Here is a 13,987-nt window from a genome sequence, read left to right as displayed (position 1 = left end):
TGCTCTGCCCCCTTTCTTTCACTGGTATTTTCTGTCCTTCTCACAGACTGTCACTACTAAGGAGCTGTTCTTGGGGCTGTTACCCCTCCTTAAATGCTTGCTCAGCTGGCTGCTGTGTCAGCTTCTATACAAGGGCCTCTCTGGCCCCGGATTTGGAAGGCTGTGCTCCTGGGGGGCCATTCTGGCTGAGATGACACAAATGTTGTGCCTGCTGTATTCACCAACAGGGGCCCTGGGCCTGCCCTCTGCGCCTATGACCTGCCACGCACACTTGAGTGGACACCAAACAAATCGAAGGCAGGGACAGGCATTTTTCATGAAAGAACACCAGTGTCCAGGTTTGTCTTTGCAAGGAGGTGATCTCATGACTTTGCTCCTTTATAAAATAGGAACCAATCACCTCCTCCTGTGCTTTTCCTTCTTCAAACAACCCTGAAGATTTCATTTCTTGGTTTTTCCTTTGTCTTCTTTCCAATGATCCAAGTGTTAGAAATAACACCCTTTGTCCTTACCTGTCCCCTAAACCTACTTTATTTTTCTTTCTAAAACGAACAAAGGGATGAATGGGTAAAAGTAGTATATCTACATAATGGAGTTTTATTCAGTCGTAATGAAAAATGAAATTATGTCATTTGCAGGAAAATGGATAGAACTAGAGACCATTACATTAAGCAAAAGAAGTCAATCTCAAAAGGTTAAAGAGTCATGTGTTTTCTCTCATATGTGGAAGCTAGAGAGGAAAAAGGAAAAGAAAGGTGGGTGGCAGGGATCTCATGAAAATCAAGGGGAGATCAGCAGAGCAAAGAGACTAGGGGGTGAAAGGAGGCGAAGGAGGGGAGAAGTGCTGGGGAGTGATATTGGCCAAATTGTTACATCGTGTGCACATATGAATGTGTAACAACAAATCCTATCATTACATACAAATATAGTGCACCAATAAAATAATGTGGAAAAAAATAAAATAATAAGACTCATATAACTTTTCCTGTCATATCACGCATCTATTTGTTCATTACCTGTCTTTCTAGAATACTATCACTGGACCCCCTGACCCTTGGAGAAAAGCCTGTTTTGTTTTGTTTTGAATAATGCCCGAGACACATTAGCTACTCAATAAATATTTCTTGAGTGAAGTGAATGAATGAATGAGTGAATGCATTGTCAGGGAAATAAGGATAAGGAAGTTATCTCAGATTTAAGGCACTGCTGCTGGGACAAGCACAGGAATTATCAGCCTTGGTATTCTTCTAACAGAGATTTGCCCAGAGGAGCCAGGAAAATCAATTGGTACAGACTTTCAGAAGTGAGGCCATCACCGAATGGTCCTCAAGTGTGTGATTGTCTCGCTCGATACCCCCCGAAAGGCTTCATGTCAATGGCTGGGATGCCAGAGTAGCTCCGACTACCCATCAGTAAAAATAATGAGCTATTTATTGGACATGTTCTCCACCAGCCAGTCTGGTTCTGCACCAGGATGATTAGGATCTATAGGCTACTGAGTCAGACAACAAGGCTTCAATTCCTGTTTTACAACTTTTCCACCTCTTGAAACCTCAATCTTTTCATCTGTGAAATGAGGCTTGTAACAGGACATGCCTCAAAGTATTTCTGGTAGATTAGGTGAGCTGTTACCTGAAGCAAGTGCTTAAGCCACAGTAACTATTACTCCTTTGTGACTTTCCTTCATCTGGATCAAACCTATCTCTACCAGGAAGCCTTTCTCTTTGGACCACTCTCTTCACTTATGACAATCCATCCATTGGACTCCCTGGCAGAATGTCTTGCTAAACAGGGCAGGAGCAGTTGGCATCAAAATGCACGGTTACCATCTGTTTACACTTTCTACCCAGATAAGAGCCAGGCTTCTCTGGGTGCTGCTGTATCTGTCTCACATTTACCCTTTACTTCCCTGTATGGAGGAGAAGCTGGATGAGAAAGGAGCAACTCAAAAGGACAGCCCTGAGTCTCACTGGCTCTTTCTTTAAGAATTGACCTAACTCTCACTGCCTGACCTGAACATCAGTCTCCTTCTATCTGGCCTGGGCATTCCATTCTCTGTTCTTACTGCTTTCCTTTTCTGTTGCTATTGTCACAATTAAATATCACCAGCCTATTAAAAAGTCCATTTAAGCCCAAGTGAGATGGCCCACATCTGTAATCCCAGCAGTTTGGCAGGCGGAGAGGCAGGAGATGGCAAGTTCAAAGCCAGCCTCAGCAATTTAGCAAGGTGCTAAGCAACTTAGCATGATCCTGTCTCAAAAAATTTAAAAAGTTAAAGGGCTGGGGATGTAGCTCAGTGGTTAAGTGCCTTTAGGTTCAATCCTCAGTGTGAAAAAAAAAAAGTATGTTTAATGCCAGGGAATAACATGAGCCAGGCCTAGAGGTGAGACCAAAGCATAATAAGGACCACAGAATAAGAACAGCTCATGCAGGTGAGCCTAGAGAGGCAAGCAAGGGCCAAGCCTTAGCACACGTGAAACACTGGACTCAACCAGAAGAATGGAATGGAGTCACCAAAGAGCAGGAGAGGGGATTTCAGACTCTTCTGTGACATTTTCTGCCCTAGAATAAACTGGAATGGACATTAGTTCATCTCTGTAGTGAAGTAAAGCATTGGTCAATATTTATCAGATAAAAGAAGTATACTCCTTTCCTTTGTTGAAATGAGATTCGCTGATGAAAAGTTGTGCTGTCTGTCAAGTCCTAGGAATGAAGCCAAAGCTTCATCTCTCCCTCTTCCCAGCACCTTATACATTAAAATCTAACATCAGTTGTTAGTAAAGGAAGAGATGCCTGCATGTGTGAATTTTTAAAAAGCACAAAAGGGGAGAAATCAAATTCTGTTTTTAATAGACTATAAAACTCTTGAGGCCAAGCCTGTCCTTCCCTTTGTGATTCTATAAGGGCGAGAGAGAAGACAACACAGGAAGCCCAGGCTTGGAAGGAACATTTGTGCCCTGGCTTCAAGTGCTTTCCAAGGGACTCTTGGAATGCAAAAGAAAAGTCTCTGAAATTAAGACTAGACAAAAAAATAATAATAATAAAATAAAAATAAAATCCTGTCTTTTTTTTAAAAATTGTTTTTATTTGTTCTAATTACTTATGTCTTTAAGGTTTTCAAGATGTATCAAAAACAACAACAACAAAAAGCAATGAATCAATAATTAAAAACAAAAAGTAGAAATGCTTACGGAAGAAGGGGCCTGCTGTGTGAGATCACATATTTGAACAAGTAATGGCTTGTGTCAGGGTGAGAGTGAGGATGGGTAAACAGCCTTGGTGTTTGCAGCCTGGGTGGAGATGGGAGAAACAGGACTGTGGGCTTAAGATCAAACAAAATCAGAACCGGGATGGCCTCTTTCCGGTTCCCTAAATGCTGTCTGTTCTTATCCTAAAGGTTATAAAAGGTTTTTTTTTTTTTTTTTTTTTTTTTGAGACTAGCTGAACAAACCAGATCCTGTTCCTTCCTTAGGAAAACGTGTTTACACTGCATCCCTTTTTAGAACTCGTAAAAGTTGGAGGACTTGGTTCTTCCCCATTAGCCTAAATTCTTCCACACTCAGCAAATATCAACAGGAAAGGGCTTTAGTCATTGATAACAATGAAGGCAGGGAGCTCACGCAGGGCCTTAATAAGCTCGCTGTGCTGACAGAGGGAAAGAAGAGTCACAGCCTCCAGCTCATGTTTTTAGAATCACGAGTTTTGAAAGCAATGGAGAAGATACTGGAATCTAGGTAAATTTATTCTGACAGAGACAACAGCATTGTCTCTGACACAGCTCATATCGGTCTAAGGATTCATTTTGGAACTGTCAAAGCTTTCAGGCAGTAAATTATTCTTAGTGGCTGAAACTTGGTTAAACAAATTTCACTGCACAAGGAAAACAAAGTTACTTTTGGAAGTGTAGCTGAGGAAGAAATCTCAGCAGGAAACCAGAAAATAACAGGGTCAGCCAGGTAGGAAATAATGCCTCCATGCTGGGGCCCAGCAAGGTGCAGGGAGGGAGGGGATGACCTGGACCCACTCTTGACATGTTCTGAAAGGGAGGAAGAATCAGAGCCAGCAAAGATACCAGATGAATTTGCCTTGGACAAAATGTCAGGTAGTTGGCCCTGTAACCAAACTGGTAGCAATTTGAGCAACAACATAGATAATGCCACTATTGGATAATCATAGAATGAAATTAACATTCATAGGGGCTGGGGATGTGGCTCAAGTGGTAACGCACTCGCTTGGCATGCGCAGGGCACTGGGTTCGATCCTCAGCACCATATAAAAATAAAATAAAGATGTTGTGTCCACCGAAAACTGAAAGATAAATATTAAAAAATTCTCTCTCTCTCTCTTAAAAAAAAAGAAAAAAGAAATTAACGTTCATAATTCCAAGATGGTATAAATACATAATTAATGAAAAATGACAAGGGTTGGTGAGAGAAGGGACAGAGATCTTCCTTAAAGTAGAATACCTAGTAATAAATGAAGGAATAAGAAAAAAGAAAATCTGCATTAGGCAAGTATTGCAGCAATAATCGTTGAAAGCAAGAATTATTGATGGATCCTCAAGTTAGTGTATAAAAGGAAAAGGTCTGAAGTATCCTTACTAAACAGATATTTAATATCTTTAGAAACAGGTCAGAGTATCTTCCCATGAGGTATATATTAATTACAAATGAAATAATGGTATCTTTACAAGGGAGAAATGTGGCAGATACAACTTTAACAAAGGGGTCAGATTTAACTTCTGCCACTGGTGATGTTGTACCCCCTGACATGATGCACCCAGAAGGGCCCAACATCATATCTATAGTTATCTCTTTTCCCAGAATTCATATGACTATCTGATCATGAGAAAACATCGAGAAACCCAAAGTGAGTGACTGGTCTAAACAGTTCACAAAAGCCAAGGTCATAAAAAACAGATAAGTTGAGGTAAAGGACACTACAGAGGCACCCAGGTTACAGCAATGTGTGTCCCCAACTGGATCCTGTTCCAGAAAAGGACATTATTCCTAGAGACCTGGAATTTCAAGTAAGGTCTATAATTAACAGCAGGATACCAATGTTAATTTCCTTTTTTGATAACTGCATACTATGGTTTGGGTTAGATGTTAACATTAGAGGAAGTTGAGTCAGTAGCAGATGGGAACTCTTTGTGCTATTTTTTCATTTATTCTCTAAGTCTAAATTATTACAAAATAAAAAGTTAAAAATAAAATTAATGCCAGGCATGGTGGCGCACACCTGTAAGCCCAGCGATTCAGGAGGCTGAGGCAGGAGGGATCATAAGTTCAAGGCCAATCTCAACAAATTAGCCAGGCCCTAAGCAATTTGGTGAGACCCTGTCTTAAATTTAAAATTAAAAAGAGCTGGAGATATAGCTCAGTGGTTAAGCACCCCTGGGTTCAATCCCATTATTAAATATATATATATATATATATATATATATATATATATATATATATATATATAAAATAAATTTAACTTGACTTTATTTGGCAGCCAGCCAGGACAAGGCTGGGGTATACACATTTCTCAGGTGATACCCAAGACCTTGATGAAAATTACTGAGAAGAGAATCAGCAAAGCATACAGCTATGCAGATATCTGTCATTTTTACCTACTGGATGATCAGGGGACAATACTTCCCAAAACAATGGGCTTACCCCTGCATCCCAAGTGATGCCCATCCTTATCTACATTCTCATGGTCAAGAGCAGTCAAGGTCACTGACAACAGAAAGGACTCAGATTCAGATTGCAACTTGTGAAGAATTTGGGAAAGCCATGAGAGAATGCTCAAGAAAGGAAAGGAAGTGCTGAACTTAGAGGAAAAAAGAGAAGGTCAGCCAGACCACCAGGGGCTTACCTAGGAAAAGCAAGAGAAAAGGCAGTCTCCTAATCAGTCTTGGAGGCCTAGCCAGCCAAAGGATGCATTCCTCAATACCCCCAACATCAACAACAGTATCATGTCTATCTAAGTCAATTTTTAGTTCAATCTTTTTTCCAGACCTTGCAATTAAAAAAAAAAAAACAAAAAAACTTTCCAATATAAAAAGAAACAAGAGCCAGATGCTAATCTGAATATTATCTATTTAATAACGACAAATAATTCTTCTCCATATTAGTGCTCATCTCCTGCTAGATATTAAAATATTTGTGGAGTGATGCATCAAGAGAAAAGTAATGACACAAAATTTTATTGAAGGAGATGCAAAGTTTTATGTTCCAAACATGGCTTTCTGTTTAGCATGATTTCAAATGGTTCTGGAAATGACTGTGTGCTAGCAGAACTCAACTAGCTATTATTGTGGAGCTAACCACTTAGTGGCGAAGCCCTAGAACCAGGGTTGAAGCAAATAACATAACATCATTCTGAAGGCTGGTCCACCACAGTCCCATGATAGATAGTGGTCCATACATACCTCCCACCGCGTTACAGCGAGATGTCATTTCCCAGAGCACCAGAGCCATGGAGTAGACATCAGTCTGCTTAAAGGATTCAACATTCTCCAAATTCATCCTGGATTCTAGGACTTCTGGGGCCATGTATCTTGCAGTTCCCACCTAAAGCAAAAATAAACATTGAGACCTGTCAGTGAAGCCCAAGTACATCATTATTTCCACAGTGTAGAAATGCTTGTCCCTCAAGGTCACAGATAATTTTTAAAAGAAACACAATGCTGTTTTAGATAAAGAGAACAGCACAGAAAGATATGGCATATATGGTTATTTTTAAAAATAGATGTTCTCTCCCTGAAAACCCTTTAAAGACTATAAACAAAGCTTGCCAAAATAAGGAAGTGCCAAAGCTCAGAGCTGCCTTAGCTATCCCTGTGATATATGTCAACACATTATTCAATGACATCCTTACAGAGATAACCTTAGAGACAGCATCTGTGATATTTTAGATGTTTACTTTTGCTTTTGTAAATTCAATAATTTTTCATTTTTGAAACTCCAAGGCTCATGATAAAAAATAATTGCCATCAGTTTTCATCACTGAGGATGATTTTAATCTCTGTCTACCCCATGGCACATTCCAGTGTGCCAAGGATGTAGTATAATTTCATAAATCTCAACAAAATTAAAATTGTATGAAAATATCTCCACCATAAAAGACCAAACCTGAATTCCATTATAAATGTTGTGGGTGTATCTTATAAATTATACTTTGATTTAGGCCTGCAATGATCTCTACAACTTGAGAGCATGCAAACATGGAGCCCACAAGCCAAAGGAAAAAAATATTTCTAGGGAAAAAATTTTCAAAAAAATCAATGTTTGATTTGAGACTGAAATATGTACAGCCTGATTAATGACAATTACCTTATTGCCCCAAGGATCTAAGGAAGGCCCAGTAATTTGCTATCATCAATTTCAAGGAATGCTCCTTATTAGTGTATATTAGAAGAAATTTTTCTCTTTAACAAATTCTTGCATGACTCATTACCATAGCCCACCAATCTGTTTATGTTTCGGCGTGTTTACCTCAACACTGCGTTGCTGCCATGGACACAGAGCACTGCCTGAGCAGGAACCGCTCACTACAGAAGCAGGCCCTGCCACCAGGCCGAGCCAGAGAAAGTAATGATAATCTTGATGGGCTACAATGAGTGACAACATGGAGCCCACCATTCACAAAGGATGCCTGGATAATTCTTAATCACTCCCACTTTTTTGGCTCCTTGGCCAAAATAGATTTCCATTTTAATCTGTGAGAGTGCTTCCTAAGTGGAATTGTTCATTCACTCACCAAAAGCTTATAGGTCAGTTTCACTTTCAAGGCACTGTGCTGGATGTCTTGGGTGACCATACAGATATGGATCTAGATGTCAGGGAGACTGCCTTCTGGAATCTAGAAACCAGTATAACTACCAGTAGTATAGAGTTACAGGGGGCTAAGTACAACTAAAAGAGAGGTCAAGAACAGATTTCAATGCCAACAGTGCTCCAGGCCAAGAAAAATAATTGCAGATGGAAGAGAAATGAAGATTGACTTGGAGAAAAATGATTGCCCTGAATTGGGAAAGATTTGGAGACAGGAGGACAAGGGTTGTCCATCAGGAAGAGAGAATGGAGGATGCCCAGGGTAGACTGCTAACTTTGGCTAGACTCCCTAAATAAGGATCCAGGGTGTACACCTGTGTGGCACAGAGGCAGGAGATACTGATGGAGAAGTAGAGTGAGGACAGACACAAGGGAAGAGGGACATGGCATCAGCTCGCCTTACCTGCCCACTGTTAGCCAGGTCATCTACAGACAGAGTAGGATCCAGCCGCAGGGAGAGCCCAAAGTCACACAGGCAACAGGTCAGGTCGTTCTTCACCAGGATATTGGAGCTCTTAAGGTCCCTGTGCACAATGGGCATCTTGGGCCTCCCGCAGGGGGTGTGGTCACTGTGCAGGTGCGCAATGCCCCGGGAGAGGGAGCTGCCCAGCTTGCGCAGGTCTTCCCAGCTGATGACGTGCCGTGTGAGGTACTCCTGCAGGTTGCCCTTTGCGTGGAAAGCGGTGATCAGCCAGTACTGTTTGCCCAACTCTGTCTTCCGCTCCTCCGCGGTCAGGAACTGGAGGATGTTCTCATGCTTCAGGTTGATGTCGGAGAAGATGTCCTTCTCGGTTTTCCAAGACGCGTACTCCTCATAGGGGAAGATCTTGACCGCCACGGTCTCAAACTGCTCTGAAGTGTTCTGCTTCAACTTGGCCTTGTAGACCTCGGCGAAGCGGCCTTTCCCCACCAGGGTGTCCAGCTCGATGGGCAGCAGCTCCGTGTTGTGGTTGATGTTGTTGGCGCACGTGGAGCTGATGTCCGAGCGGTCATCCTCCAGAATGATGGCACAGTGCTCGCTGAACTCTATGAGCTTCCCGGACTTGCTGGTTTCCCAGGATGGGCTCAGCTTTTGCTGCCGGTGGACGCGGTAACAGTAGAAGGTGATGATGACGGCTATGGCGATTCCCAGCGGTGGCAGGAGGCTAACGCCTGTCACTTGGAAGATGACTAACAGCAGGTCAGGACTGTTGGTGGTATATTCTGATGTGGAAACAAAACAAGGAGAGGAGTTGTTGAGCTCAGTAGTGAGTGAGTCCTGGTTTCTAGTCTTTACCCAGTAGCATCTGTATAGCGTTTGTGGATAATATATTAGGATTTTTTTTCCAGCTATGCTGAAGTACACCTGTCCATTCTTCTCTACTTCTAGCTATCCACTAAACATCTCCTACTCTTTCCCCAAACTTCAGACTAAATGTCTCTAAGGGAAGTCTAAGAAAACGTAAATGTCTTATTTTATATATTTTCGTAGCATGGTATTCTTTTCATATGTTACATTTCAGCACAATTTAAACCAAATAACTAGGACCTCACTTTTTGGTTTTTATCTCCATCTTTTTTTTCTCTCCTCAATCCCAGCAGACAGGGAAGTCCAGGCTGGCAGGGACTTCTTCACTACCATACATGCCCTTAGCACACAGCAAGTTCTCAATATTTGTTGAATAAAGACAAAATGTTTACTGAATGTTCACTAAGGTCAAGGCATTGGCAGAGGCATTGGGAATTTAAATAGAAGGAGAACAGCTCCTGCTTTCAAAAAGCTTGCATATAAGGCATCTGGTTAAAAAAAAAACAAAAACGAGATAGCCAAAGTTCTGGCATAGACTTTGCTCATTTCCAAGCTCTAACATGTTCTACTCTGATCAGCATTCAGGCTACCTGGAAACATCAGCTCTGAGCCTATGAGTTGTGCAGAGAGGGGTCTCTGGGGAGAGTCTCTTTGGAAATCTATTACCTTATGTCCACCCATTTTCCTGTTTTCACTGAGCATACATTTTTCCCCCAGTACTGGAGGTGGAACCCAGGGCCATGCTCAGGCTATACAAGGATTCTAGCACCATGCTACATCCCCAGCTGTGGACATGCAGTTTGTAGTTACATGGAAGAAGAAGAATTAACAGCAACAATGAAAACACTGCTACAAAGTAAGAGAGGATGAACATGGAAAGGCTTCCAGTTTTCTTTCTTGGACAAAGAACCAGGCCCCTGTGATTGATGAAGACACTACCAGGTGTCTACTGTGAGTATGACACTGCCCTCAAGGAGTATCCAGTAGAGGGATTAAGGCAGGTTGTTATGGTTTAGATGTGAGTTGTCCCCGAAAAGCTCATATGTGATATGATGCAAGAAGGTTCAGATTGGGTTGTGAGAGTCTTAATCCAGTCCATGAATTAATTCCCTGATAGGGATCAATTGAGTGGTAACTGAAGTGGTAGGCTGTGGCTGGAGGAGGTGGGCATTGGAAGGCATGGCTTTGGGGTGTATATTTGCACTTGAAAAGTGGAAACCTCTCTCTCTCTCTCTCTCTCTGCTTTCTGATCATCATATGAGATGCTTCCCTCTGCCATACTCTTCCGCCATGATGTTCTGCCTCACCTGGAGCCCAAAGGAATGGATCGGCCTTTTATGGACTAAGACCTCTGACACCATGAGCCCTCAAATAAACTTTTCTTCCCTAAAACTGTTCTGGTCAGATCTTTTAGTCACAGTGGCAACAACAACAACAAAAACTGACTAAAACACAGGTACATAAATGCTGAGCAACATATGACACTCTGGGATGTGAGCTCAATGTGTGGTACAGTCTGTGTGCTGGTGGAGGGTGGAAAAGCTCAGAGACTCATAGAAGGCATGGAGGCAAAGGCTGCTTTTAAGGTGGCCACTGATGGATTGGAAAGGTCCAAGATGGACGGAAACAGTGTTATGTTAAGGAGAAAGGATATATGATCTGTCTGGGGAATTATCCTAGAATTGCTCTGCACAGGGAAATAGAAAAAAAGTGTGGAATGGAAAAAAGGTGGGAATGGAGCCAGACTTTATGTTGGAGAAAAGATATGTAATTATTCAATTGACAGTTTTCATTTACTGTAGGTGTCTAAGCAAAAAACGAAAGAACAACAAAAACCAGTGTCGAGGATATAGTCTAGGTAGAATGGAGACAACCTTAACTTCTCAAGGAGAACCCATCACCTAAATGGTATTTGATACCATCATTTAATGAAATAAAAGCAGAAATGTCAGCACATGTCAATTTAGAATGTTCAGGTGTATGATGATGTACTACCTGCTCTTAAGGTAACTCTAAATGGGAATATCAACTTCCATTGACCATAAATTCTAAGGTCTTATAATCCACTTGATGACACTAAAAACTGGAGAAGTAACCCTAAGCCCTCAGAATTAGAGAAACTCAGAGGGAAAACAAATCACAATTTTGGGGAGAGATACATTAATGCACTTAAAAGAATGGAAAAGGTATGCAATTTTTTGATGACCTTGGGGGGGAAATGCTCCCGTGGATTTGTTTGGACTGTCCCTGTTTTCCCACAAAGCATGAACTTGGAGAGCAAAATTACAGAGACAGGTGAAATAACATTCAAGCACAACACAGATTACATTTGCTCCTTGAAACTCCATCTCTCTTATCTGAAGCATCCACGGTGGTGCTTGCTTCAAGCACCGGCTTTTTCAATCCTCCATGTCTGTAGCTATATAAAATGCCTTAGAACATAAATTGGTTTGATTATCTGATTTCTTTTCTCTCAGGGTAAATTAAGCTGTACATGAACAATGGTCAGGTCTATTTTGATCACCTGGATATACCCTGAACATTGTGAAGGATAAGCCACTTAATGATATTCAACACATGTGTGTTGTATGGGTATTATGTGAGAGGTTATTCCTCAAATTTCTTAGGTTCCCTAGCAGGGCTTGGTAAACTATGCCCCAGGGCCCAGGACCAATTTTTAATACAGCCCTATGACCTAAGATTTATTTATTCATGTATTTTTTCATTTTTAAAAAGTATTACACACACACACACACACACACACACACACACACACAAACACACATGCATGGAGTTCCTGCAATAGAAATCATTTAAGGCCTATAAAGCCTAAACTATTTGCTATTTGGGGAAGGTTGACTTTGGTCCAATGTGATATTCTTTTTCACATACAAGGAAATGCAATTAGAAAGTTTTAAGTATTAACTGCATAATATTTATATGTGGTTCCATTTCATTAAAACATGAAATGAACTGCTCATTTATTCTATAATTTATTTTATTTTATAATTCCTAGCCATATGTAAAAAGGATCTCCCTTATTCAGTTCTAATTCTTTTCAGGCTAATAAAAATACAAAAACAGGAATCCCCTGAAGTTTATGTGTGGTATTGACTGAGGAAGGTTCTAGAAATCCCCAGTTCAAAGTCAGAAACCATATTTTTACTTTCCCCTCAAATTTCCTGTGATTTCTTTTTGAAAACCTATGTGTAAAAAATCTGTGGGGAGAGGAATTCTTGAAGAACATCTGTCAGTCTTGAAACATCAAAGAGGTGGTGAAATACCCTAACAATAGCAAACCAGGCTGGAAGGAAGCCTTGGGATGTGGCTCTATCTAAACAGAACCCACCCACACCCTCTAGCAGTATTAACCCTTGGGCTGCTACAAGAGAAACCCACAGCTTGTTGGCATCTCATCTAGAGACCAAGAGGAAGCATTTCCTCCTACCAACCCCAATTATAGAGAAAACACATAAACTTTGGCTGTGTGCTGTTTTATATAATATTTACATTTAATTGACAGAAAGCCACTGTGAGGTAGAAAGGGCTATTATTATAAACCCTGTTTCACAGATAGGGAAGATGAAGTTCAGGTAACTATAAATAATTTCCCAAAGATCATCAACTCAGGTAATAGCAGAGCTGACATCTGAAACGAGCTCTGTTTGATTGGCAAGGGCTCTTAACCTCATGCCATGATGTTCCCTAAACTTCACACTGTTGAGAGCCAATTAAGGATGACTTTATAGAGCCTCTCAACTTGATAAAGTGGTTTTCTTGATTGGAGGCTGGACTGAGTGCTTTTATAGCTGCTTTGGTGATACTGGCAATCTGTGGACAGGGCATCTAAAAGAGCATAGTCTGGGTACGTTCTCCTTGGTTCTTAACTAAGAACAACATACAAATATGTATCTTTTCCCTGCTGGGGAAGAAAAGCTTTTCCATGGGGAGAACCCCCCAAATCTTTCTTTTCTGAAAGACTATTCCATTGCCTATCACATAGTAGGGCTTAAGACATAATTGTTAAACTACTGGAGTCTTCCACACATAGTCTCTTATTATAGAACATCAAACTAGATAAAACACTAGGTGGAATTTCCCTAAGTTTCATAAAAAGAAAAAGAAGTTCAACACTATAATATCCGCTCTTCTCAGCCTGAGCACTATGGATAGAAATCAGTGCTTCTGTGAATTCAAATGAGTAAAAGTTAAACCTCTAATTTTCTGTAACCTTTAACTAAAATTTAACATTTCCCAATATTGGGTTTACCTATGATTTTGTCACCAATAGAAACCACTGATTTTTATGCCATCTATGTTTGTTACAGGTGTCTGGACCTATTGCTTACCTGCATCACTTAGACCTTTCAATATTTTCAGATCTGCTGCCAGTTAGATCCTGATAAAGCACTACTAAATAAAGACATAAGTATCCAAATTCATTTTTTAAATATTTGGTCACTGTATTTCAATATAAATTTTTTTTCTTTCAAATCCTAAGAATTATATTTTGTGCATTTGAAAACAGCATTCCAGGAAAGAGTCTGGAGGCTTCAGCCATCTAAGAAGTCCATAGTACACACATACAAAAAGCCAAGTACCCTCGGCAAAGTGAAGGCATTTGACTCTGGACTCTCCGCCAGGCTTGCCTCAGAGCAGATTTTGAGATTCATCAGTTTCTCTGGGAAGTTAGTAGCTACTGCCAATGGTAGATCTCCCTGGTTTGCTGAGTGTGTTCCGCCAGAGCAACTACGTCATCAGCCAGAGCTTGTGTCAAGTGTGTGAAGGGAGCTCTGTAGTGAACTGGGAAGCCCTCTTTCAAATTCTTCTCGCGATAATAAAGATAAGTAAAGCAGCATGTGCTTTATGGGAC

General features: G+C 40.9%; 1 protein-coding gene across 2 annotated transcripts in view; it reads right to left on the bottom strand.

The window, feature by feature from the left end:
• Tgfbr2 (transforming growth factor beta receptor 2) overlaps positions 1 to 13,987 on the bottom strand; it is an 82,653-nt gene that overhangs the window by 12,612 nt on the left and 56,054 nt on the right. For both annotated transcript variants that reach the window (XM_046436862.2, XM_046436863.2), the window contains 2 exons: positions 8,230 to 9,029; positions 6,422 to 6,563 (listed from right to left, as the gene is read on the bottom strand). In XM_046436862.2, coding sequence (XP_046292818.1) covers positions 6,422 to 6,563; positions 8,230 to 9,029 — 942 coding nt within the window. The remainder of the gene's footprint in view (positions 1 to 6,421; positions 6,564 to 8,229; positions 9,030 to 13,987) is intronic.

This window comes from Marmota monax, unplaced genomic scaffold (genome assembly GCF_021218885.2).
Source record: "Marmota monax isolate L192 unplaced genomic scaffold, Marmota_monax_Labrador192_F-V1.1 WCK01_AAM20220418_F8-fsc00021, whole genome shotgun sequence".
Taxonomy (NCBI): domain Eukaryota; kingdom Metazoa; phylum Chordata; class Mammalia; order Rodentia; family Sciuridae; genus Marmota; species Marmota monax.
This window is presented reverse-complemented; position numbering and strand designations above follow the sequence as displayed.